Here is a 27,321-nt window from a genome sequence, read left to right as displayed (position 1 = left end):
TTGAACATCAAATATGTTGTCTTTGTAGCATATTCAACTGAATATGGGTTGAAAATGATTTGCAAATCATTGTATTCAGTTTGTATTTACATCTAACACAATTTCCCAACTCATATGGAAACGGGGTTTGTATATTCAATATTTTTGGCCACTGTAACATTACACAGTTTGAACAGTAACTTTGTGTTTGAATATAGGAAAACCAAACAATGTACTTTAATCAAGTGATTCTTTGGCGTACCACTAGATGACGTTTGAGAATCTCTGCTCTAGCTTTTAGATCGACCCCTTTTAAGAAGCTGATCTGCCGCTTTTCTGCTCTGTCCCCCCATCTCCTGCCTGGAGAGGATACCAGGTGGTCACGGTTAATTACCAGTCTGAGGTACAAGTCTGGATAAGGTGCTAGCCCACCTGAGTTTTGATCCGGGGTGGATCACTCTTCCATGTGCAGCCGTGGGCATCTCTATGAAGCTGACATGGCTGAGCCCGGAAGAAGAGCCCCGTATAAATATCTGTTCATGATGGACTGGACTCTTACGTTATCTGTTAATTTAAAAATGCAATAATTACACCCACTCAAAATCCATTTCAGCTGATGACCCTGAAAGCGGGGTCCCTACATCTCAAGGTTTTTTCTTTTCCCTCCATCTGGGGTTTTTTGAGTTTTCCCTTGCCCATATGTGGGTTTAGATCAGGGGATGTCATTGTGAGATTGCGACACTTGTGATTAAGGGCTATATAAATACATTTTGATTGATTGATTGATAAAAGAAACCTGCCATAGAAATTGTGGACTATTCTTGTTTTTTAATGGGTAAACCAACACAAACATCCGTGGATCAAATACTGTTATTGTCCTATGCTAAATAAATCAACAACTAATGCTAATATCTCTGCCTCACACATTTTCAGTACTGTGAATCAGTCATCTAAAGTTTCTTTATTTTGTTGGGGTTGGCGAGTTCATGTTGAATGTGAAGATGTGCAGCTTTGAGCCTTGATGACAGATTCCAGATGCTTCCTCTTTTTTTTTTTTTTAAACCATGCAGTAGGCTACATGATTGCCATCTTTTCTTTTTTAATTTCCACTTTGAGGCCCTTTTTTTTTTAAAGTTTGCGTTTTTAGGCCCGAAGGATGTACTGAGTATGTTTTCCTTTACAAGACTCAGTGATTCAGTCCATGCCAGACTTGGGGCTGCCAACTCCCTTCCTCTTCTGGCCACCGCGAGCCTGCATCGGGTTAGTGTAACAAAATTGAGCAAAGTCCAGAGCTCCCAAGCTCACTAAATGTAGGTGTTAAGTGGGCCTAAGCACTGTACTAATAGCCTGTTTTTCGCTATTGCACCCAAATGCTGGGCGGACTGGCCCCTCTCCTTACCCTTCTGCAAAGCTTGATAGGTACTTCCAAAAATAAACTAACTTTGCGTCACAAAGATGCAGCTCATCAAGGCTGTAATTGGACGGTGTTATTATTATACGTGCACATCTTGTCAAAACACCAACTTTCCTGCATGTATAAGACTCCTTCAGAGGGCGGACAGCCAACTTTGCAGACAGATCAACATTAGCAATAAAAGTGACTGATGTACAGTAATATACTGATTAATTCCATCTCCAGTAACATTCCCCGACCAAGGAAGCTAACAAGTGAACTAGTCAACGAGAGTTCTGGTTGCTCACCATCCATCCATCTTCTTCCCTCTTCCCAGCCCCTTCGTCCAGCTCCTCCCGGGGGATCCCGAGGCGTTCCCAGGCCAGCCGGGAGACATAGTCTTCCCAACGTGTCCTGGGTCTTCCTCGTGCCCGAAACACCTCCCTAGGGAGGCGTTTGGGTGGCATCCTGACCAGATGCCCGAACCACCTCATCTGGCTCCTCTCGATGTGGAGGAGCAGCGGCTTTACTTTGAGCTCCCCCCAGATGGCAGAGCTTCTCACCCTATCTCTAAGGGAGAGCCCCGCCACCCGGCGGAGGAAACTCATTTCGGCCGCTTGTACCCGTGATCTTGTCCTTTCGGTCATAAGCCAAAGCTCATGACCATAGGTGAGGATGAGAACGTTGATCGACCACAACGGATCGATACAGCGTCCGTATTACTGAAGACGCCGCACCGATCCGCTTGTCGATCTCACGATCCACTCTTCCCTCACTCGTGAACAAGACTCCAAGGTACTTGGACTCCTCCACTTGGGGCAAGATCTCCTCCCCAACCCGGAGATGGCACTCCACCCTTTTCCGGGCGAGAACCATGGACTCGGACTTGGAGGTGCTGATTCTCATCCCAGTCGCTTCACACTCGGCTGCGAACCGATCCAGTGAGAGCTGAAGACCTTGGCCAGTTGAAGCCATCAGGACCACATCATCTGCAAATAGCAGAGACCTAATCCTGCAGCCACCAAACCAGATCCCCTCAACGCCTTGACTGCGCCTAGAAATTCTGTCCATAAAAGTTATGAACAGAATCGATGACAAAGGGCAGCCTTGGCGGAGTCCAACCCTCACTGTAAACGGGTCCTACTTACTGCCGGCAATGCGGACCAAGCTCTGACTGATTATACAGGGAGCGGACCGCCACAATAAGACAGTCCGTTACCCCATACTCTCTGAGCACTCCCCACAGGATTTCCCGGGGTACACGGTCGAATGCCTTCTCCAAGTCCACAAAGCACATGTAGACTGGTTGGTCAAACTCCCATGCACCCTCAAGGACCCTGCCGAGAGTATAGAGCTGGTCCACAGTTCCACGACCATGAACCGTTGCTCACCAACGGTCCGGAAAACACTGCCATGAGCATTTCGAATGAATTGCAATCATGCAATCAACCCAGACCAAACGTTATAAAAGGATCAAGATGGCCTTAAGGAAACGGTCTAGTGACTATGTAGGAGCATAATCCAGATTTAGGTCTCCCTCTTGGAAAAAAATAAATACCAACACCTTTTAATACAAATAAAAAAAAACAAATACAGTATAAAATAATGATTACAAAATAACTGTTCTTTGATTAGTTCAAACATTTTTACATGCCCATCCCTATTGCTGGGATGTTCCTGAAATCACGTCCGGTTCACGTCTCACCCAATGAATACTGGTCAAGCTCGCTCTGTTCTCAATGGGTACTAGGCGTCATTTAGCCTTTCGTGAAGAAAAAAATGCCCTATGTTTGTGTTGTTTTTGGCTGTACGAACCGTTTAAATCGCGGAAAGGATAAACGTTTCTTCAGAGTTCCTCGAGAGGTTATCAAAAAAGTGCAAGGTTTCTTTCTTTCTTTCTTTAGTTTATTTCGAACATGAACACACAGTATAATATAGCACACAGTTTCATATCATTTCACTTTACATCATGACCGAAAAGGAGTAGGAAGAAGCAAAGCTTATTTAATCCTACCCCTTTCCCACTTCAGAGCGTTTACAATTATATAGAATCCTTTACTGACCTTTTTATAATAAAGTCTCTGAATTAGTATACACAACAGTTTTGTAATATGTAATTAATTAATTCAGCCATTAACATACTGAGATAAAGAATATCTTATTTTTAATAAGGTTGAAAGTCCATCCATCCCATCCATTTTCTACCGCTTATTCCCTTTGGTGTCGCGGGGGGCGCTGGAGCCTATCTCAGCTACAATCGGGCGGAAGGCGGGGTACACCCTGGACAAGTATTTCTCATAATTCTCCTTCTTTGTACTTTGTAAGCACCATTAATTTGAACAACCTCTTAAACTGGATCATATCAGTACAATGTTTAACTTCTTTACTTAATCCATTCCATAATTTAATTCCACATACTGGTTCATAAAGGTTCTAAGTGCTGTACGTGCATACAAATGTTTTAAATTAGATTTTCCTCTAAGGTTATATTTCTTCTCTTTAGTTGAGAAGAATTGTTGTACATTCTTTGGTAGCAGGTTATAGTTTACTTTGTACATCATTTTAGCTGTTTGCAATTTTACCAAATCACCGAACTTTAATATTTTTGATTCAATAAATAAAGGGTTTGTATGTTCTCTATATCCAACATTATGTATTATTCTAATTGATCTTTTTTGTAACACGGTTAGCGAATGTAACACACATTTGTAGTTATTTCCCCATATTTCTGCATAATAACTAAGATATGGTAACACTAGCGAGCAGTACAGAATATGAAGTGCTTTTTGGCCCAGGACGTATTTTGCTTTATTCATTATTGAAATGTTTTTTGCCACCTTATGTTGTATGTTTTGTATATGAGATTTCCAGTTCATTTTATCATCTATTAATACTCCCAGAAATCTTGTTTCTTTTACCCTTTCAATATCAACTCCGTCTATTTGTATTTGTGTATGATGCTCTTTTCTACTGTTACCAAATAGCATTATTTTAGTTTTACTGAGATTCAAAGATAGTCTGTTTTTGTCAAACCATCTTTTTAATTTGTTAATTTCTTCTGTTATTATTTGTATTATCTTCTGTGTGTTCTCTACTGAACAGAAAGTAGTTGTGTCATCTGCAAATAAAACTAACATTAAAGGGGAACATTATCACAATTTCAGAATTGTTAAAACCATTAAAAATCAGTTCCCAATGGCTTATTTTATTTTTCGAAGTTTTTTTCAAAATTTTACCCATCACGCAATATCCCTAAAAAAAGCTTCAAAGTGCCTGATTTTAACCATCGTTATATACACCCGTCCATTTTCCTGTGACGTCACATAGTGATGCCAACACAAACAAACATGGCGGATAGAACAGCAAGATATAGCGACATTAGCTCGGATTCAGACTCGGATTTCAGCGGCTTAAGCGATTCAACAGATTACGCATGTATTGAAACGGATGGTTGTAGTGTGGAGGCAGGTAGCGAAAACGAAATTGAAGAAGAAACTGAAGCTATTGAGCCATATCGGTTTGAACCGTATGCAAGCGAAACCCACGAAAACGACACGACAGCCAGCGACACGGGAGAAAGCGAGGACGAATTCGGCGATCGCCTTCTAACCAACGATTGGTATGTGTTTGTTTGGCATTAAAGGAAACTAACAACTATGAACTAGGTTTACAGCATATGAAATACATTTGGCAACACCATGAGAGTGCAGACAGCCCAATTTTCATCAATTAATATATTCTGTAGACATACCCTCATGTCAGCAGGCCAAGGAAGCTAGGGTCGATATTCTTCTCTTGATCATCTTCGGGACGGTGTGAGCCAAGACATCCAGGGGGGTTTAGCTCGCTCGTCTGCGGGAACAAACTGCCGCCATTGCTTGCCGTGCTACCGAGGTCCTTTGTCCCTGAATTGCTCACACACTCCGGCAGATTCAATGGGGGTCTGGCGGCAGATTTCTTTGACTTTATCGTTGGAAATGCATCTGCTTTGAGTGTCGCAGGATATCCACACATTCTTGCCATCTCTGTCGTAGCATAGCTTTCGTTGGTAAAGTGTGCGGAACAAACGTCCAATTTCTTGCCACTTTCGCATCTTTGGGCCACTGGTGCAACTTGAATCCGTCCCTGTTCGTGTTGTTACACCCTCCGACAACACACCGACGAGGCATGATGTCTCCAAGGTACGGAAAACAGTCGAAAAAACGGAAAATAACAGAGCTGATTTGACTCGGTGTTTGAGAAAATGGCGGATTGCTTCCAGATGCGACGTCACGTTGTGACGTCATCGCTCCGAGAGCGAATATTAGAAAGGCGTTTAATTCGTCAAAATTCACCCATTTAGAGTTCGGAAATCGGTTAAAAATATATATGGTCTTTTTTCTGCAACATCAAGGTATATATTGACGCTTACATAGGTCTGGTGATAATGTTCCCCTTTAAGTCCTTTGTAACTTTACAAATATCATTTATATAAAGATGAAACAATCTTGGTCCCAGTATTGATCCCTGGGGTACACCACAAGATATATCTAGATTTGTGGAAACAAAGACGAGAAAAGCATGCCGCTCACACTCCAGTCCAAGGGAGCAGAGTCGAAGAATGCATGAGTTTGCAGTGATAACTCTGTTGGTTTGTTTGATATACTTTCAACGTTTATTAGTTCCCATTGAAGTATTATCTTGATATTATTTGTATTTCTTAAACACATATTTGATAAAAGTGTTTTAAAAAGTACCAACTTGACGTGTGTAAATAAAAGAAAAAAAAATGTGAGCAAAACCTGAAAGAGGTATACTTTTACCAGAGGCAACAATCATAAATGAAGCTTTCAGCACATACTCAATGTTGACATCTATAATTATATTTTGATGAACACGGGGTAAAACCCGCTACTCGTAACAAACATGGCGGCTTAGACGTGAAGTCAAATCTTGAAATATGACCTTACTTGAGTAAAAACGATGCGTATTTATACGAGAGAGTCTTGATACCAATGTCCTTGGCCCAGCCACACACAAATAAGTTGTAGACCTCCATGCTTTTCCAGGTTTTCATCCGTTTCGTCGTTTAGAATGGCGTCTGGAGCACAATCGTTCGATATCTCTGAGAACGCAACCGACATATAATCCTTGATATCACTCGACAAATCTTTGTTTAGTATACTGATCTATTCCAATGCATAGTTTGAATTTTGGTTTGTATCTGCTTTTTGTGGGAAGATTTAAGCCTCTTTTGTACTCAGAGTTTGCGCACTGAATACATACAGAATAGTGCTGCGAGGATCCTGATGAGATTGCGGAAATACGACCATATCACACCAATTCTCAAATCCCTTCGCTGGCTTCCTGTTCCACTCAGGATTGAATACAAAGTCTCCCTACTAACCCACCAGTGCCTCCATGGAAATGCCCCCCTCTACCTCAAAGAACTACTCACCCCCAAATCCTCCACGCGACACCTCCGCTCCAGACAGGCTAACCTCCTCCAACCTCCGAGGACAAAGCTACGAACTATGGGAGACCGGGCTTTCTGCTCCGCCGCTCCCAGTCTGTGGAACACTCTCCCTGACCACCTTAGGGCACCACAGACTGTGGATGCTTTTAAAAAAGACTTAAAAACCCTTCTTTAAAAAAAAATCCTTTTTATAAATATATGCATACTACAAACCCAGTTTCCATATGAGTTGGGAAATTGTGTTAGATGTAAATATAAACGGAATACAATGATTTGCAAATCATTTTCAACCCATATTCAGTTGAATATGCGACAAAGACAACATATTTGATGTTCAAACTGATAAACATTTTTTTTTTGCAATTAATCATTAACTTTAGAATTTGATGCCAGCAACACGTGACAAAGAAGTTGGGAAAGGTGGCAATAAATACTGATAAAGTTGAGGAATGCTCATCAAACACTTATTTGGAACATCCGACATGTCTGCAGGCTAATTGGGAACATGTGGGTGCCATGATTGGATATAAAAACAGCTTCCGAAAAAATGCTCAGTCTTTCACAAGAAAGGATGGGGCGAGGTACACCCCTTTGTCCACAACTGTGTGAGCAAATAGTCAAACAGTTTAAGAACAACATTTCTCAAAGTGCAATTGCAAGAAATGTAGGGATTTCAACATCTACGGTCCATAATATCATCAAAAGATTCAGAGAATCTGGAGAAATCACTCCACGTAAGCGGCATGGCCGGAAACCAACATTGAATGACCGTGACCTTCGATCCCTCAGACGGCACTGTATCAAAAATCGACATCAATCTCTAAAGGATATCACCACATGGGCTCAGGAACACTTCAGAAAACCACTGTCACTAAATACAGTTGGTCGCTACATATGTAAGTGCAAGTTAAAGCTCTACTATGCAAAGCAAAAGCCATTTATCAACAACATCCAGAAACGCCGCCGGCTTCTCTGGGCCCGAGATCATCTAAGATGGACTGATGCAAAGTGGAAAAGTGTTTTGTGGTCTGACGAGTCCACATTTCAAATTGTTTTTGGAAATATTCGACATCGTGTCATCCGGACCAAAGGGGAGGCGAACCATCCAGACTGTTATCGACGCAAACTTCAAAAGCCAGCATCTGTGATGGTATGGGGGTGCATTAGTGCCCAAGGCATGGGTAACTTACACATCTGTGAAGGCACCATTAATGCTGAAAGGTACATACAGGTTTTGGAACAACATATGCTGCCATCTAAGTGTTGTTTTTTTCAAGCCATATTCAGCACGTGTTACAACAGCGTGGCTTCGTAAAAAAAAAAGAGTGCGGGTACTTTCCTGGCCCGCCTGCAGTCCAAACCTGTCTCCCATCGAAAATGTGTGGCGCATTATGAAGCGTAAAATAAGACAGCGGAGACCCCGGACTGTTGAACGACTGAAGCTCTACATAAAACAAGAATGGGAAAGAATTCCACTTTTAAAGCTTCAACAATTAGTTACCTCAGTTCCCAATCGTTTATTGAGTATTGTTAAAAGAAAAGGTGATGTAACACAGTGGTGAACATGCCCTTTCCCAACTACTTTGGCACGTGTTGCAGCCATGAAATTCTAAGTTAATTATTATTTGCAAAAAAAAAAAAAAAGTTTTTGAGTTTGAAAATCAAATATGTTGTCTTTGTAGTGCATTCAACTGAATATGGGTTGAAAAGGATTTGCAAATCATTGTATTCCATTTATATTTACATCTAACACAATTTCCCAACTCATATGGAAACGGGGTTTGTAGTTCTAGCTATTAGGCTGATGTAGTTTTTATTTGTATTTATTTTTATTATCTTGTTATTATTATTATTTTTTTAATACACTGTAGCACTTTGAGGTTGTTTGCTCAATGTAAAGTGCTTTTTACAAATAAAATCTATTATTATTATTATTATTATTATTACTGCATGCTGAACAACAGCCATCTTAGCTTGGTCGACCACCACTGGTTTTCACTTCTGGGAAGAAGTCACGTGTCGGGATATCAGCTATTAAATCGCAAGTTGTAAACAGACTGATGCTCCTATGACCCTGACCCTGATAAGCAGAAGAAAATGGATGGCTTGTAGAAGAGCCATGTGGAGTATTGCTGCAGTGCCTTTGGAAGAAAAGAGCCATTGAATTCTTGTAGGTTTTTTGTTTTCATTTTGAGTCACCACCACAGTCCATTTTGTCTCTGTATTTTCTGGCCGACTGACATCGATTTAATTTGTATATTTTCAACAGCATGAAAGAACGTCATGAGCGTCTTATCTTTGACTAAATGAAAATAACCGATGCCACTTGGTGAAGTACTCATTTATGTCCCCAAACACACATTCAGCCAAGAATGTAAGCCACAGCATACAAACTCATACTGTCTCCTGACAAGTCTGTAATTACAGCTATAAATTGATGACTCGTGAGCTGAATAATAGAAATGCATTGTGCATGCGACCACATAGTCATGTGTGGTCAGTCAATGACAGAGTGTGTAAGTCGCAGAGCAAAAATAAAACAGAAGGACACAAGGAGCAGAGACTTTTCCATTTCGGTTACTGGAGCATCTGGTTCGTACAACCACTCATACATTTTTCCTTCCCTAGACTCAGTCTTTCTACCCTTTCCCAGTTTTTACTTTGCTCTCGCTGTAAAGGAAAACTGCACTTTAAAAAATGTTTTGTCATTTTGTCCTTATGTGAGATAAGAACAAACATCTTTCTCTTTACCGTGCATTTTAAATAGTAAAAAAACTGCTAGTACAAGGCGACTAACAATGCAGGTAATTAGGATTCATCTATCGCAGTGACGTGCAGTCATGGAAAGAAAAAAAATGTAAAAAGAAAAAAAATTAATTAAATTGTTTTATGTATCCAGTGATTATACTATAGAGTTATTTTCCATTTAACTTCACCAGTTTCAGATTATTTTTATTCAAAATCGCTGAATTTTCACATCTAGTCACGTCCGTTGTGTCCTTGGGCAAGACACTTCACCCCTTGCTCCTGATGGCTGCTCGCCTTGCATGGCAGCTCCCGCCATCAGTGTGTGAATGTGTGTGTGAATGGGTGAATGTGGAAATACTGTCAAAGCGCTTTGAGTACCTTGAAGGTAGAAAAGCGCTATACAAGTATAACCCATTTATCATTTGCCGTTCAAATACTGAGGAGAGACGGTGCGGTGAACAGCAGCCAGTTGAGGCACGTCACTCAGTGCCTCAACATGGATTCCGGACTCGGCTAACTGCTGGCCTGCTGTGCAGTGAGACTGTATTGCTATATGAACTATATTATACATTTCCATAGTTTAGTTAGCTGAGATATATAATGTACAGTGTATTTTGTCAACAACTGTATGTGTGTAACGAATTTCTTGTGCTGAGCGATCATAAATCAGCTGCAAAAAACGCACTGGCTGAGGATCCAGTAACCCCGCCTCCTGCACCCCCGCCGTAGAATTGTTATATCAACTAAAGCCCACACTTAAACTTTCCACGTGCAAGATTGAATCTATTTAAAAAAGTTATTTCATAAGAAGCCAAAAAGTGCAAAAACAATAATGTTGGTGTTGGAGGAGTTGTGAATAACTGCAGGGCCACAACATTAGGTACACCTGCAGACTGCAGGTGTATCTAATTCACAACTCCTCCAACACGAACATTATTGTTTTTGCACTTTTTGGCTTCTTATTAAATAACTTTTGTAACCTATTTTCATGGGCTTTTCTCTTTGTGATGTTAAGTTCCTGCTATGCGCTGTTATACAGTATATGCCTTGAGCTCTTATTTTGAAGGCGCGAAGAGCGGAAGTGATGTGACACGGAGTGGAGCGGGGGTTTTTGAAAGAAGGTAAATAAAGTGGTCCTCGTGTAAACTGGAGCCTCCGTGTTTGTTATTTTGTAGTTTCATACAGTATAGGCGACATTTATAAACCCTCGGTTACACTTTTTTTAAATAGATTCAATCTTGCACGTGGAAAGTTTAAGTGAGGGCTTTAGTTGTGGACTTCATTTATAAGTAAAGGTAAGACCATAATAACGTTTTTTTTTATTAAATGTGCTTTTTTGTGTGCTACAGTTTGTATGTGTAAAGTTAAAGTTAACTTAAAGTAGCAATGATTGTCACACACACACTAGGTGTAATGAAATGTGTCCTCTGCATTTGACCCATCCCCTTGTTCACCCCCTGGGAGGTGAGGGGAGCAGTGGGCAGCAGCGGCGCCGCGCCTAGGAATCATTTTTGGTGATTTAACCCCCAATTCCAAGCCTTGATGCTGAGTGCCAAGCAGGGAAGAATGCTGGTATGAGCTTTTAAACATAACCCGTTAACTGCTGCCAATCAAATGGTGAATAAGATACTCTTTAGGGTTCATATGTTTGTAAATCTGACTGTGATGAAGTCAGTGCCTCACCAGCCATCAACCTCACCGCACGTCACTGATCTATTGACTTCTCAAGCCCTCCAAAAACATCCCAAATTCCTCTATCAACGTGCTGTAGGTATGTAATACTTGGAGTATTTTGATCAGTTTAAGCATTAACATAACTTCTTTCATGAGCGCATTGATTTCATATAGCGCAAAGCAACAAACGCTACTTCCGGCGTTCTGTGTTTGCTACCACTAATCAAGGCAGACTTTGTGAGAGCCTTGGAGCGTTATCATGTAGCACTACTGCCAAACATTTCAAATAAGAACATAATAAACAACACTGCAAAAACTGAAATCTAAGTAAGATTAAATATCTCAAATAAGGGTAATATTTGATTATTTTCTGTCTGATAAGATAATTCTTCTCACTAAGCAGATTTTATGTTAGTGTTTTACTTGTTTTAGGGGTTTTGGTCCTAAATTATCTCAGTAATATATTACAGTTTGTTGCTGAGATTGTATGACCTATATTGAGTATCGTATTTTTCGGAGTATAAGTCGCTCCGGCAGAAAATGCATAATAAAGAAGGAAAAAAACATATATAAGTCGCACTGGAGTATAAGTCGCATTTTTGGGGGAAATGTATTTGATAAAAACCAACACCAAGAATAGACATTTGAAAGGCAATTTAAAATAAATAAAGAATAGTGAACAACAGGCTGAATAAGTGTACGTTATATGAGGCATAAATAACCAACTGGTATGTTAACGTAACATATTATGGTAAGAGTCATTCAAATAACCATAACATATAGAACATGCTATACGTTTACCAAACAATCTGTCACTCCTAATCGCTAAATCCCATGAAATCTTATACGTCTAGTCTCTTACGTGAATGAGATAAATAATACTATTTGATATTTTACGCTAATGTGTTAATAATTTCACACATAAGTCGCTCCTGAGTATAAGTCGCACCCCCGGCCAAACTATGAAAAAAACTGCGACTTATGGTCCGAAAAATACGGTAAATATGTTTGAAACTAGAATATCAACTGATGCAAAGCTGTGTCATTAACACTCACAAGTATAAAACTACTTTTTTAAAGTAATAATTTCTTACTTCAAGCATGAAAAAAAAATCATGATGCCGAGCGCATATCATTATGTCAAGATAATGGCACTAGCATTTACATAATTTGAGAATATTTTTCAACATATTGAGCAAAAAGGTCTCTTTTTTTTCTACCAAGAAAAGTGCACTTGTTATTAGTGAGAATATACTTATTTTAAAGTGTTTTTGGGTTCATTGAGGTTAGCTAATTTGACTTGTTTTGGAAAGTCTTGACAAGCCGAATTTTCTTGTTGTATTGGCAGATAATTTTGCCTAGTTCAAATAAAATACCCCTAATTTTTGTATTTTTTTTTCTTGTTTTTGAACACTGACTTTTTGCAGTGCAGTGATTTACAACGTCCGCTCTCACTGGTAACCAACTGATGGGATGGTTTCATCTTTCAGCACAAGACTTGTACTCTCGTTGAGCTGGTAACTTCACCATAATCCTCACTCCTCAGAACGAAAATACTGGGAGCAAATGTGCATGCTGCGGAGTCTTCCTCGCAATGTTGTCAGCTCTTATACTAGGTTCCACTTGTTGGGAGCCAAGTTGAGAGCAAGTATTCTTCAGTCGGTCCAGATTTTGAGCATTGCGTGTGGAATTTCCAAAGTTTACCAACTTCTCGGCTTGGTGCCACAACCTTGTACAATAGGCTACAGGTGTGAGGCGTGATTTATGACCTCTTGCATTAACTTTTACAAACTCAAAGACAATTATATTGTAGCGTCCCGGAAGAGTTAGTACTGCAAGGGATTCTGGGTATTTGTTCTGTTGTGTTTGGATTCTGGGTATTTGTTCTGTTGTGTTTATGTTGTGTTACGGTGCGGATGTTCTCCCGAAATGTGTTTGTCATTCTTGTTTGGTGTGGGTTCACAGTTTGGCGCATATTTGTAACAGTGTTAAAGTTGTTTATACGGCCACCCTCAGTGTGACCTGTATGGCTGTTGACCAAGTATGCTTTGCATTAATTCGTGATGAGAACAGCCAGTAGGTATTATGTGACTCGGACGGCACGCACGCAAACGAAATGCCTTTAAGGTTTATTGGCACTCAGTAGCTCTCCCTACGTCCGTGTACACAGCGGTGTTTTAAAACGTCATACATTTTACTTTTAGAAACCGATACGGATAATTTCCGATATTACATTTTAAAGCATTTATCGGCCGATAATATCGGCAGCCCGATATTATCGGACATCCCTAGTCGCAACGCCATAAAAGTAGTTCCTCTGTGTTAGCTCTTACAATGACAATGTAGCTATAGCTTGGTTAGGTCATTGCATTTTAATGGAGCTTTGTTGGCAGGTTTTTAGATGTTTTTTTCAGAGGGCATTAAAAGTGGAATAGATAACTCCTCATTATCTGCATTGTTAGCTGCCTTGTAATAGCATTTTTTTTCACTATTCAGAAAAGGGAACAAAATGTGTTCTTGTCTCACATCAGGATTGAGGATGATGGGCAAAAAATAATAATACAGTTTTCCTTTAAAAGATCCACTTTTCTTTTGTTGTTTCTTATTGACTGGTCTCTCTTCACTCACTTGCAATTTCTTAAAGATTGTCCAATTTTGTATTCTGACTGGTGTGACGAAGAAAGTAGGAAGGATAAAATGAGCACCTAAGAATAATATTAAGTGACATGTTTCAGACTACTTCCCTCTGCACAATCCATCAAAAGTCAGTATCTCTGACTTTTTTGAAAGAACTGACTTGTGTCTGAACTGCTTGCCCTGTACTTTTGTATTGTGAAGACAAATATACCGCATGTTGCTTTCTGAAACCAAGAAACCAGTAACCAAAGCCTCTTCACAGGAGTTAAAAAGTAACTTGGATGAAAATATATATATCATAGGAGTGTAACGGTACGTGTATTTGTATTGAACCGTTTCGGTACGGGGGTTCCGGTTCGGTTCGGGTATGTACCGAACGAGTTTCCACGCGAACATATTAAGTAGCGTAACGCACGTTGTGTAAACAATGCACACCGAGGCACAACATACGGCATGCTAGCAGCTAACGGGCTACGATAGACTGACCATACGTCCTCTTTTCACCGGACATGTCCTCTTTTGCGGGGCTGTCCGGGCGGAGTTTCTTAAATGCATCAAATGTCCGGCATTTTGAGTTAGGGTTACGTGTGTTTTCAATGTACGTTCAGGGTTAAGAAGGGGTTGAAAACAAAACAAATTGTGCGCGCAGCAGCATTGGTGAGGGAGGGGCAGAGACAGACAGAGAGAGAGAGAGAGAGTTATGATAAACGCGCATGCGTCGCCAGGCTCTGATTTTTATCCATAGATTTATCAGATTTATTTTTTTATTATCTATAGCAGGGGTGTCAAAAGTGTGCTCCGGAGGCCATTTGCAGCCCACAGCTAATGTTGATGGTGAAATCCCTAAATTCCTTGCAATAGCTGGTTGAGAAAGGTTTTTCTTAAACTGTTCAACAATTTGCTCACGCATTTGTTGACAAAGTGGTGACCCTCGCCCCATCCTTGTTTGTGAATGACTGAGCATTTCATGGAATCTACCTTTATACCCAATCATGGCACCCACCTGTTCCCAATTTGCCTGTTCACCTGTGGGATGTTCCAAATAAGTGTTTGATGAGCATTCCTCAACTTTATCAGTATTTATTGCCACCTTTCCCAACTTCTTTGTCACGCGTTGATGGCATCAAATTCTAAAGTTAATGATTATTTGCAAAAAAAAAATGTTTATCAGTTTGAACATCAAATATGTTGTCTTTGTAGCATATTCAACTGAATATGGGTTGAAAATGATTTGCAAATCATTGTATTCCGTTTATATTTACATCTAACACAATTTCCCAACTCATATGGAAACGGGGTTTGTACAAGGAAGGGGGCATTTGTTAAACATCTTTATCTTTATTTAAAATGAGTTATTAATGTCATATGTGAATCGTTGTACTTAGAATGCATTGATTTAAACTGTGTTACAATTTGAGAACAATGAATGAATACATTTATTAGAAGTGGGAAAGGGTGAAATAAACAGAAACAGAAAAAAACAATTTAATCCATTAATTGTTGCAGCATGTTTTCACAACAACCGTTTTCATCCCATAATTCACACTTGAGTTGACTTAACTTAAGTAGGTGTGGACAAGAAGGGCACTACTTTGCCCTAATGCTGTATTTTTACCTTTTAAGCATTTGCTTGCTAGTATTTCAAAATCACTTGAGATTTCCGGTCAAAATCTTGAAATGTGTAGCTAAAATTTCAAGTGATAAGCCTTTATCAGAAATACATTCAGAAGAACTGCTGCATCAGAGAGAGACGAAGCATTGAAGCCAGCCAGCATTTATACTCATTCACACTGTGACTTGGCACTTTATACCTCCAAAGTCATCAAATCTGCCAGTTGACCATTCCATGTTGAACAGCAACCCAGGAAAAATGTGGGCAGTTCACTGCTTTAAAAGGCAATGTGAAAGCACCTTTGACTAATGAAGGAATAAGTTCACTACAAAAACTATTAGGGGGTAAAATCAATAGAGAATCCAATCCAAAAAAGACCAAGGCTCTTTGCAGATTTGCCTCATACATATTACTTTGTCACATTTTATTTTCACAGTATGAAAAATACATTCCAACACTAAAAATACCAACACGCCACCAGGGATAACAAGTGATTCTCCATATGCTGACTGTGTATTCAACATAAATAAAACAAACTGGATTTTAGTCGCTCAATAAACATGAGGTCCTATGCGATCAGTTGCTAAATTGTGTGACGTCGTGCATGTTCATTCATAACTATTGTTCAAATATAAGGGTTTGTCTTTGCTTTATCTTTCCCAAATGTGTTGAGCAAATTGTACATTTTTCAGTCTTACTTAAAACTAGATTGACCTTGAGCGTTTTAGTTACTGTATTTCAATCAATCAATCAATCAATGTTTATTTATATAGCACTAAATCACAAGTGTCTCAAAGGGCTGCACAAGCCACAACGACATCCTCGGTATAGCCCACATATATTTGTCGGACTATAAGTCGCAGTTTTTTTCATAGTTTGGCCGGGGGTGCGACTTATACTCAGGAGCGACTTATGTGTGAAATTATTAACACATTAGCGTAAAATATCAAATAATATTATTTAGCTCATTCACGTAAGAGACTAGACGTATAAGATTTCATGGGATTTAGCGATTAGGAGTGACAGATTGTTTGGTAAACGTATAGCATGTTCTATATGTTATAGTTATTTGAATGACTTACCATAATATGTTACATTAACATACCAGTTGGTTATTTATGCCTCATATAACGTACACTTATTCAGCCTGTTGTTCACTATTCTTTATTTATCTTAAATTGCCTTTCAAATGTCTATTCTTGGTGTTGGCTTTTATCAAATACATTTCCCCAAAAAATGCGACTTATACTCCAGTGCGACTTATATATGTTTTTTTCCTTCTTTATTATGCATTTTCGGCCAATGCGACTTACTCCGAAGCGACTTATACTCCGAAAAATACGGTACCTGATCTTTGCTGACCAACGGCGGAATACTGCTTTTGTCTTATCCACTAGTTTTTGCCCGTTTACGTATTTCACAGAAAAGTGTCCCCAAACAGGAAATTTAAACAATTGACGAGGGCTTTCGGCCTCTGTACCGAAAAATGTGATTGCGAATACATGAACCACCACGAATACTGTACGCAGTATATCCGGTATATATATTGTAATATTTTTTTATAATACAACAAATTGTCTTACAGATGGATGTGCCTGTTAAAGGGGAACATTATCACAATTTCAGAAGGGTTAAAACCATTAAAAATCAGTTCCCAGTGGCTTATTTTATTTTTCGAAATTTTAATCAAAATTTTACCCATCACGCAATATCCCTAAAAAAAGCTTCAAAGTGCCTGATTTTAACCATCGTTATATACACCCGTCCATTTTCCTGTGACGCCACATAGTGATGCCGATACAAACAAACATGGCGGATAGAACAGCAAGGAATAGCGACATTAGCTCGGATTCAGACTCGGATTTCAGCGGCTTAAGCGATTCAACAGATTACGCATGTATTGAAACGAAATTGAAGAAGAAACTGAAGCTATTGAGCCATATCGGTTTGAACCGTATGCAAGCGAAACCGACGAAAACGACACGACAGCCAGCGACACGGGAGAAAGCGAGGACGAATTCGGCGATCGCCTTCTAACCAACGATTGGTATGTGTTTGTTTGGCATTAAAGGAAACTAACAACTATGAACTAGGTTTACAGCATATGAAATACATTTGGCAACAACATGCACTTTGAGAGTGCAGACAGCCCAGTTTTCATCAATTAATATATTCTGTAGACATACCCTCATCCGCTCGCAGATTTCTTTGACTTTATCGTTGGAAATGCATCTGCTTTGAGTGTCGCAGGATATCCACACATTCTTGCCATCTCTGTCTTAGCATAGCTTTCGTCGGTAAAGTGTGCGGAACAAACGTCCAATTTCTTGCCACTTTCGCATCTTTGGGCCAATGGTGCAACTTGAATCCGTCCCTGTTCGTGTTGTTACACCCTCCGACAACACACCGACGAGGCATGATGTCTCCAAGGTACGGAAAACAGTCGAAAAAAACGGAAAATAACAGAGCTGATTTGACTCGGTGTTTGAGAAAACGTCATCGCTCCGAGAGCGAATAATAGAAAGGCGTTTAATTCGCCAAAATTCACCCATTTAGAGTTCGGAAATCGGTTAAAAAAATATATGGTCTTTTTTCTGCAACATCAAGGTATATATTGACGCTTACATAGGTCTGGTGATAATGTTCCCCTTTAAAGAATGCTGTATTAGGAATACTCGGGACTCTCACCTCCTTCACATCTTCTCCCTCTCCTGTCCCTACTTGTTTCCTCAACGGGAAGATCGACCCAGTCTCGACACAGATCTGAGTTTTCCTCATGGCTCCGGCAGCAGCACACATAAAACAGCAATCCCCGAAGGGTGGCGGAATGGCTGAAGGGGTCAACCGCCCGAACATCTCGACCACAGCGGCAGTTCTCCAGAAACCTCCAGGGGTGATGCATCGAGGTCCGTTCATTCTGACACCACAGGGTCCTGAGACGGGCACATGCTTTCAAAATAGCCGCTGTGCAGTCCATGTCTAGCTACGAGCCAGCTTGTAATTGGTTCAGAGTGTTTCCATGTGGAGGGCGGCGTCAAAACATCAAAGGGCAGCTCACTAAAGAGCTTTCTGTTGCTTTGATGAATGAAGGAAAAGGTTTTTCAGTGTTGCAGTTTGTTGCATTTCATCTCTGAATCTTAATACCTTCATTCAAATTACTTGGTGACCAAAAAGCCTGATCACCACCACTACCTTCCTGAGCTCCTCCTTCTCAAGAAAGCACAAAGGAGAAAGGAGAGACAGAAGATAAGAGGGACGAGTTTTTCCAGGAATAGAAAATCACTTGAGATTCTCCACGTTTTGACTCCACAAAAGTAGAACAAAAGTGAGCCGGCAGGAAAACTAAGTGGATGGTCAGCAAATGGAATGTCCACACACTCATGAACAGAGCTGTTAAAGTTGACCGCAACTCACATAGAACCAGGGTGGTGTCCACTGCTCCTTTTAGTCAAAAAGTGCACCATTTTCATTCACAGGCAGAGCAGCCTTAAACTTCCTAAAAAAAAACTCTCATAAAGCTGAAGTCTGGATGAAGATTTCCTTCTGCAAGTAAAACAAGTAACGTCTTCAAGTCTTGTCAGACTTCTTGCTCTCAACGACAGAGCCTCCATATCTGGTCTGAAAGACGATCTCTCTCGTCTGACTTCAGCGGGAATCAAAACTCCCCCTCCTCCAACCAAAACACACACACTTACACGCTCGCACGTAGGAGAAAGAAGGACGGATTGCAAGTGAAGTTTGTGTGCACCAGGCTACATAAATCTGAATATAGTTCCCACATGGAAAATTGGGAACAGAAAAACAAAATATATTTCTAAGCTTCTCTATGCTTTTTGCACCCCAAAACAACTTGACCTACATGTTGTGTATGTATTGTGGAGGTTAAGGTTATATGGGAACAAAACATCAATTTAACAATCGGGAAGTAAAAAGCTGTTGAAGAGTTTGCAGGTTTCGAGGTTTAAAGGGTAACATTATCACAATTTCAGAATTGTTAAAACCATTAAAAATCAGTTCCCAGTGGCTTATTATATTAAGTTTTTTTCAAAATTTTACCCATCACGCAATATCCCTAAAAAAAGCTTCAAAGTGCCTGATTTTAACCATCGTTATAAACACCCGTCCATTTTCCTGTGACGTCACATAGTGAAGCCAACACAAACAAACATGGCGGAAAGAACAGCAAGCTATAGCGACATTAGCTCGGATTCAGACTCGGATTTCAGCGGCTTAAGCGATTCAACAGATTACGAATGTATTGAAACGGATGGTTGTAGTGTGGAGGCAGGTAGCGAAAACGAAATTGAAGAAGAAACTGAAGCTATTGAGCCATATCGATTTGAACCGTATGCAAGCGAAACCGACGAAAACGACACGACAGCCAGCGACACGGGAGAAAGCGAGGACGAATTCGGCGATCGCCTTCTAACCAACGATTGGTATGTGTTTGTTTGGCATTAAAGGAAACTAACAACTATGAACTAGGTTTACAGCATATGAAATACATTTGGCAACAACATGCACTTTGAGAGTGCAGACAGCCCAGTTTTCATCAATTAATATATTCTGTAGACATACCCTCATCCGCGCTCTTTTCCTGAAAGCTGATCTGTCCAGTTTTGGAGTTGATGTCAGCAGGCCAGGGAAGCTAGGGTTGATAGCTCGCTCGTCTGCGGGAACAAACTGCCGCCATTGTTTGCCGTGCTACCGAGGTGCTTTGTCCCTGAATTGCTCACACACTCCGGCAGATTCAATGGGGGTCTGCCGGCAGATTTCTTTGACTTTATCGTTGGAAATGCATCTGCTTTGAGTGTCGCAGGATATCCACACATTCTTGCCATCTCTGTCGTAGCATAGCTTTCGTCGGTAAAGTGTGCGGAACAAATTTCTTGCCACTTTCGCATCTTTGGGCCACTGGTGCAACTTGAATCCGTCCCTGTTCGTGTTGTTACACCCTCCGACAACACACCGACGAGGCATGATGTCTCCAAGGTACGGAAAACAGTCGAAAAAACGGAAAATAACAGAGCTGATTTGACTCGGTGTTTGAGAAAATGGCGGATTGCTTCCCGATGTGACGTCATCGCTCCGAGAGCGAATAATAGAAAGGCGTTTAATTCGCCAAAATTCACCCATTTAGAGTTCTGAAATCGGTTAAAAAAAATATATGGTCTTTTTTCTGCAACATCAAGGTATATATTGACGCTTACATAGGTCTGGTGATAATGTTCCCCTTTAAAAACAGATTTAACTACCATTTTTCTGATAATGACAATGCCACCCACCCAAAATGTAGGTCAGAGAACCTGCATTGTATCTCAAAGATCCTTTACGGTCGTATATCTTAACAACTAGGGGTGGGCGGATCAATCCAAATATTGATGGCATCAATTAGGGTCTGCATGCTGGGATCAATATTTTTTTTAAGTCTCTTCTGTGTTTATTTTGGCAAATACGATTTTTTTTCACAAGCTTGCGTAATACATTCTTTGGCATAGGAGGATTTTGCATTAACAATCATTTCATTGAGTAAAACTGATTACTGTCAGCAGTAACCACACCAAAACAACACCAGCAACAAAACTACTAACACAACAGGTATGATATATAATGTAAAAGGTCAGTGCTCTGCACATGGATTATTTCCAGCTGAGTATTCGTAATGAATAGAAACACGGGGATGGATCTGTGTGGTGATGACAAAATGATGACATAGCACCTAGCAATGCAAACATAATGGCTTAGAAAACAGGTGTTGATAAAGGACTTCCCTGCTGTGAAATGTTACATGATGTTGGTGGTGAACGGTTAGCCTGTGCTAATAAAAATGGTAATATAAAATGTATTTTTTCACATCTTTATTTACACCAATTGTATGGATAAGAGTAACGAATACTGGTAACGATAAGGAATATTGATATTGGTATCGGTATTGATACAATCCTAACGATATACACTATATTGCCAAAAGCATTTGGCCCCCTGCTTTGACTCACATATGAACTTAAAGTGCCATCCCATTCCTTTTCTTTATTTTTTATTTTTTTGTCCTGTCCAGCTTCTCATGCAAATCATATAGGTGATGTAGATGCCCATATCGGCTGTTCAGATTTACTTTACAAAAGAGAAGTGTAGGATACTTCTCTTGTTGCCTTATTTGTATTTGACTTTATTAAATGTATTTATATTATCATTTCGTGCAGCCGGGCCGGAGCAGGAGGGGATAGAAAGAGAAAAAAAGGAAGACAGAGGGGTAAATTGTGGGGACAAGAGGGGGATAATACAGAGAGACAAAAACAACAACAGCAAACACAACAATAACAACAACAACAATAGAGCAACATCAGCAAATACGATATGTACAAATATGATGGTAAAAGTGATAGCAAAGAAGCAGTTAGCGAAATAAATAATAATACAGAAATGACAATGAGCATTATTACACTACAAATGGAGCAATACAAATACCAATAGAAATAGTGCTATTGATAATGAACAATATCAATAATTTACCTCTATTATCAACAATAGAGTTGTTCAAATGCAACAATACATAAACGTAACGATAACTAGAGATACAGAATAATGCAGAAAAATGGAGAGGAAAGAAAGAGAAGCAACCTATATTAACCTTGTAGATTGTTATAGTAAAAATAGGTTCAGCTTTGTCAGTGTGCCATGTGTTATCCAGTTTACCCTAGGGCAACAACGTTAATATATGTTTGATGAAACAGATAATGTGCATGAGTGTATGTATGTATATGTACTTGTATATGTACAGAATGTGTATATGTATGTTTGTACAGTGAATGTATATGTACAGTATGTGTATATGTATGTTTGTACAGTGAATGTGTATGTACATGTATGCGTACAGTATGTTTGTACAGTGAATGTATATGTACAGTATGTGTATATGTATGTTTGTACAGTGACTGTGTATGTACATGTATGTGTATATGTATGTTTGTACAGTGAACGTATATGTACATTATGTGTATATGTATGTTTGTACAGTGAATGTGCGTGTGGATGTACGAACTTTGAGTATGTAGGTAGGTACTGTATTTGTGTATGTATGTGGGAGCGTAGGTACCTATGTATGTATGTATGGATAACGGTGTGTATGTGAGTATATGTGTATTTGTATGTACAATATATTTGACTCCCAGTGTGTGTGGGAGCCAGAGTACAGCCCCAGCCACTCAGAGAGCCCAACACACAAACAGCAGGTATGGCACCCAGGGAATCAGGGACCACCGGCCCCACACAGCCAGGCCGGCCAGCGACAAGAACCCCAGAGCAAGGCCCACCGTGCCGCCCGGAAGAGCCAGCAGCAGGCCGCAGACAGACACGCCCGGCAGAGGACAAGGCACGGGAGAAGCAGGGGACAGCCAGCCCTCAAGCCAGCAAGTGACCACACCCCACACGGGCAGAAAGGCGGGACGCCCAAAGACTCCCCGCAACCGGACGGGAAGACCACCCCTGCCCCACGAGCAACCGGGCCCCCACGAGCCCACCTCCCACCCCCGGAGAGCGCGGCGCGGCCCGCCCCAGGCCACCACACCCAAGTCGGCTGCCGCAGGACCGCCCGGCACGGGGCCACGGGAACCATCTACCCCACCCACAGGGACCCCAACGATGGAGATGGAACAACCAGCAACCGCTCTGTGGAATTCCCCCCCGAGGGAGGGAAAAATAAAATATAAAAATAAATAAAATATATTTCAAAAAAATAAATAAATAATAAAATACAAAAAAAAAAGTATAATAATAATAATAATTATATATAAAAAAAAGAATTAAAAGAAGATCAAAGACATGCTGACACACAAGGTCACTACCCTAGCAGCTGGCCGACTTGCAGCACCTCGGAATAGACGCGGGGACTAGACCCAGCAGGCCCCAACCAAGACGGGCACCCGGAAGGGATGGACGGTGGGACCCAGGAGCTCCAGACACGCAGCCCGGATGCAGTAGCCTGAGACGCCGACCCCCGCCTGACAAGCAGGCCCAGAGCGTACCCCCAGAAATATATATATATATATATATTTATATATATATATATATATATATATATATATATATATATATATATATATATATATATATATATTTATATATATATATATATGTCTTAATAAGGTTATCAAAAAAATTGTGCTCGATACCGTAGTAGAGCGCAATATATGTATGTGTGGGAAAAAAAATCACAAGACTATTTCATCTCTGCACCGAGATGAAATAGTCTTGTGATTTTTTTCCCCACACACACACATATATATATATATATATATATATATATATATATATATATATATATATATATATATATATATATATTTCTGGGGGTACGCTCTGGTCCTGCTTGTCAGGCGGGGGTCGGCGTCTCAGGCTACTGCATCCGGGCTGCGGATGCAGTATATATATATATATATATATATATATATATATATATATATATATATATATATATATATATATATATATATATATATATATATGTATATATATATATATATATATATATATATATATATATATATATATATGTATATATATATATATATATATAAAAAAAATGTATGGATGTCTGCATATATATATATATATATATATATATATATATATATATATATATATATATATATATATATATATATATATATATATATATATATATATGCAGACATCCATACATTTTTTTTTTTTTTTTTTTTTTTTTTTTTTTCCCCCAAGGTGGCACCGCTGTAGTGGCTGCTGTTGGCATGAGCTCTGTGCTCTTGTGTCATCCTTTTGTGTTTCCCTCTTGTTTTCATGTGTTATTTATATATATATATATATATATATATATATATATATATATATATCCATCCATTTTCTACCGCTTATTCCCATTGGGGTCGCGGGGGGCACTGGATATATATATATATATATTTGTTTGCTTTTTGGTTCGGGACCCTTTGGGACTGTGTGACAAGGGGTGGCACTTTCGTGACTTCTGCGGTGCTTTTTTGTGGACTTCTGGATCTGCCTCCCAGGAGCCTTTTGGCCATGGAGACCAGCTGCTGGGTCTCTGCCATGCCAGAGTCCGTTTGGAGAAACTGGAGGAGATGCAGATGAAGAGACGGGGCTGCGGAGCTAGCACTGAGCGCCGGGAAGGACAGGCTTCACGGTGAATGAGCAGGTATCGGACACCTCGGTCTCCTTAGACGCATCCTCGCTCATCTGTGCGGACTGGACACTGGCCGAGTTAGAGGGCGGCCAAGAGTGGAGTCGGCTCTCTTGGTTGCTTTGTTGGGTCTGCTCCTGCCTCTGGCCATGCTCTCTCTACCCCAGCAGACGATGGCGTGGAACACCGCAGAGGCCACCACAGTATACATGTTTCTTTTACTTTTTATTCATAGCTGTAGGTAGAAGTGGCTGGTTGCATCAGCTCTGCTCTTTTAATGTCTTTAATATCCTTTGTTTTATTTGAAGTTTGATGTGTGCTATGGCTATGAGTTGTTTTTTCCCTTGGCCTCAGTCTGGAACCCCTCTCCGGGGGCCCAGGCTTAGACCGATTTCCCCCCCGCCCCATTGTTTACCTGTATCTCACCTTTTTTGTAAGGGGCGCCGGAAGTTGGCAGACCCGTCAGCGATCCTGTTCTGTCTCCTTGTAATGTTTGTCTGATCTTGAATGGGATTGTGCTGAAAATTTTAATTTCCCCTCGGGGATTAATAAAGTATTTCTGATTCTGATTCTGATATACACACATATACATATATACACATACATATACATACACACATATACATATATACACATACATATACATACACACATATGCATATATACATATACACATACATATCAGTGACGTGCGGTGAGGTTGATGGCTGGTGAGGCACTGATTTCATCACAGTCAGATTTACAAACATATGAACCCTAAAGAGTATCTTATTCACCATTTGATTGGCAGCAGTTAACGGGTTATGTTTAAAAGCTCATACCAGCATTCTTCCCTGCTTGGCACTCAGCATCAAGGGTTGGAATTGGGGGTTAAATCACCAAAAATTATTCCGGGTGGCGGCCACCGCTGCTGCTCACTGCTCCCCTCACCTCCCAAGGGTTGAGGGTGATGGGTCAAATGCAGAGGATAATCTCACTACACCTAGTGTGTGTGTGACAATCATTGGTACTTAAATGTTAAATTGGATAAAATTGCTATGGTATGAAAAGGGGTAGGATTAAATAAGCTCTGCTTCTTCCTACTCCTTTACGGACGTGCTGTAATGAAACAACTGGAATTGAGTGATGCATTACATTGTATCGTATGCATTAGGGGCGTGGAAAAAAATCGATTCGAAATTGAATCACGATTCTCACGTTGTGCGATTCAGAATCTATTTTTTTAAATTTTTTAATTAATTAATCCAACAAAACAATACACAGCAATACCATAACAACGCAATCCAATTCCAAAACCAAACCCGACCCAGCAACACTCAGAACTGCAATAAACAGAGCAAGGAGACACAAACACAACACAGAACAAACCAAAAGTAGTGAAACAAAAATGAATATTATCAACAACAGTATCAACATTAGTTACAATTTCAACATAGCAGTGATTAAAAATCCCTCATTGACATTATCATTAGACATTAATAAAAAAAAATTAAAAAAAGAACAATGGTGTCACAGTGGCTTACACTTGCATCACATCTCATAAGCTTGACAACACACTGTGTCCAATATTTTCACAAAGATAAAATAAGTCATATTTTTGGTTCATTTAATAGTTAAAACAAATTTACATTTTTGCAATCAGTTGATAAAACATTGTCCTTTACAATTATAAAAGCTTTTTATAAAAATCTACTACTCTGCTTGCATGTCAGCAGACTGGGGTAGATCCTGCTGAAATCCTATGTAGTGAATGAATAGAGAATCCTTTTGAATCTGAAAAATATCGTTTTTGAATCGAGAATCATGTTGAATTGAAAAAAAAAAGATATTGAATCAAATCGTGACCCCAAGAATCGATATTGAATCGAATCGTGGGACACCCAAAGATTCACAGCCCTAGTATGCATGTTCCAAATAAACTGAAACTGAACTGAACTGAAGTGTCGTGACTGTTTTAATCCAGGAGATGGCGCCATCATCAAACACCAACACAGTATCGGTACAGTGTTAATGCAGCTATATTCAGAAAATATTGATTTGTATTTCTTTTTTCTTGTATTTGGTGTTGGAAGAACCAAAATAACCAAACCGTAGCATAATGTAATACCCAGTCTTTAGGCACAGTGGCTTCCTCAGACAGTCGCCAAAAAAAAGTTAGATGACTTGAAAACCACTAAATTGAAGGCATCAATATGAGTGTGAATGCATGTCAATGTGATTGACTGGTGATCTATTAAGGGTGTACCCGCCTCTCGCCCTAAATCATCTGCAGTAGGCACCAACCCTCCCACCCATCTCCCTGACGGGCAATGGAAACAAAGTTGGATTGACAAATGGGTGGCCCGACCCTCGCACGAAGACCGGATGTGTTAGTCTGAGTAGCACTTAATAAGAAAGAAAGACAACACCTACCGGATGTTCTTTTGGCCGGACGAATGTTAAGGAGAGGAGAGGAGGGAAGAGAACGAGTGAATCCCTCCAACAGTCTTATCTCGGAGCTCGCAGACTCAATGCTGCTGCCACCTGTCGGGAAAAAGGAACATTCGATTGGATTAGAAAACTCTTAAAGCTGTAGAACATAATTATAATAATTAGGTTTTTATGATTACCGTATTTTTTGGACTATAAGTCGCAGTTTTTTTCATAGTTTG

The 27,321-nt window shown here is 40.0% G+C and overlaps 1 protein-coding gene across 6 annotated transcripts in view; it reads right to left on the bottom strand.

Annotated features, from left to right (window-relative positions):
• tanc2a (tetratricopeptide repeat, ankyrin repeat and coiled-coil containing 2a) overlaps positions 1–27,321 on the bottom strand; it is a 180,888-nt gene that overhangs the window by 98,814 nt on the left and 54,753 nt on the right. For 4 of the 6 annotated variants that reach the window (XM_061973752.1, XM_061973755.1, XM_061973754.1 and 1 more), the window contains exon 1: positions 18,187–18,497. In XM_061973752.1, coding sequence (XP_061829736.1) covers positions 18,187–18,475 — 289 coding nt within the window. In that variant the 5' untranslated portion in view covers positions 18,476–18,497. Of the gene's footprint in view, positions 1–18,186; positions 18,498–27,082; positions 27,194–27,321 lie in introns of those variants that run through there. The other 2 variants (XM_061973756.1, XM_061973757.1) reach the window with 1 other exon arrangement.

This window comes from Nerophis lumbriciformis, linkage group LG22 (genome assembly GCF_033978685.3).
Source record: "Nerophis lumbriciformis linkage group LG22, RoL_Nlum_v2.1, whole genome shotgun sequence".
Taxonomy (NCBI): domain Eukaryota; kingdom Metazoa; phylum Chordata; class Actinopteri; order Syngnathiformes; family Syngnathidae; genus Nerophis; species Nerophis lumbriciformis.
The sequence above is the reverse complement of the archived record's forward strand: the minus strand, read 5'-3'. Positions and strand labels throughout refer to the sequence as shown.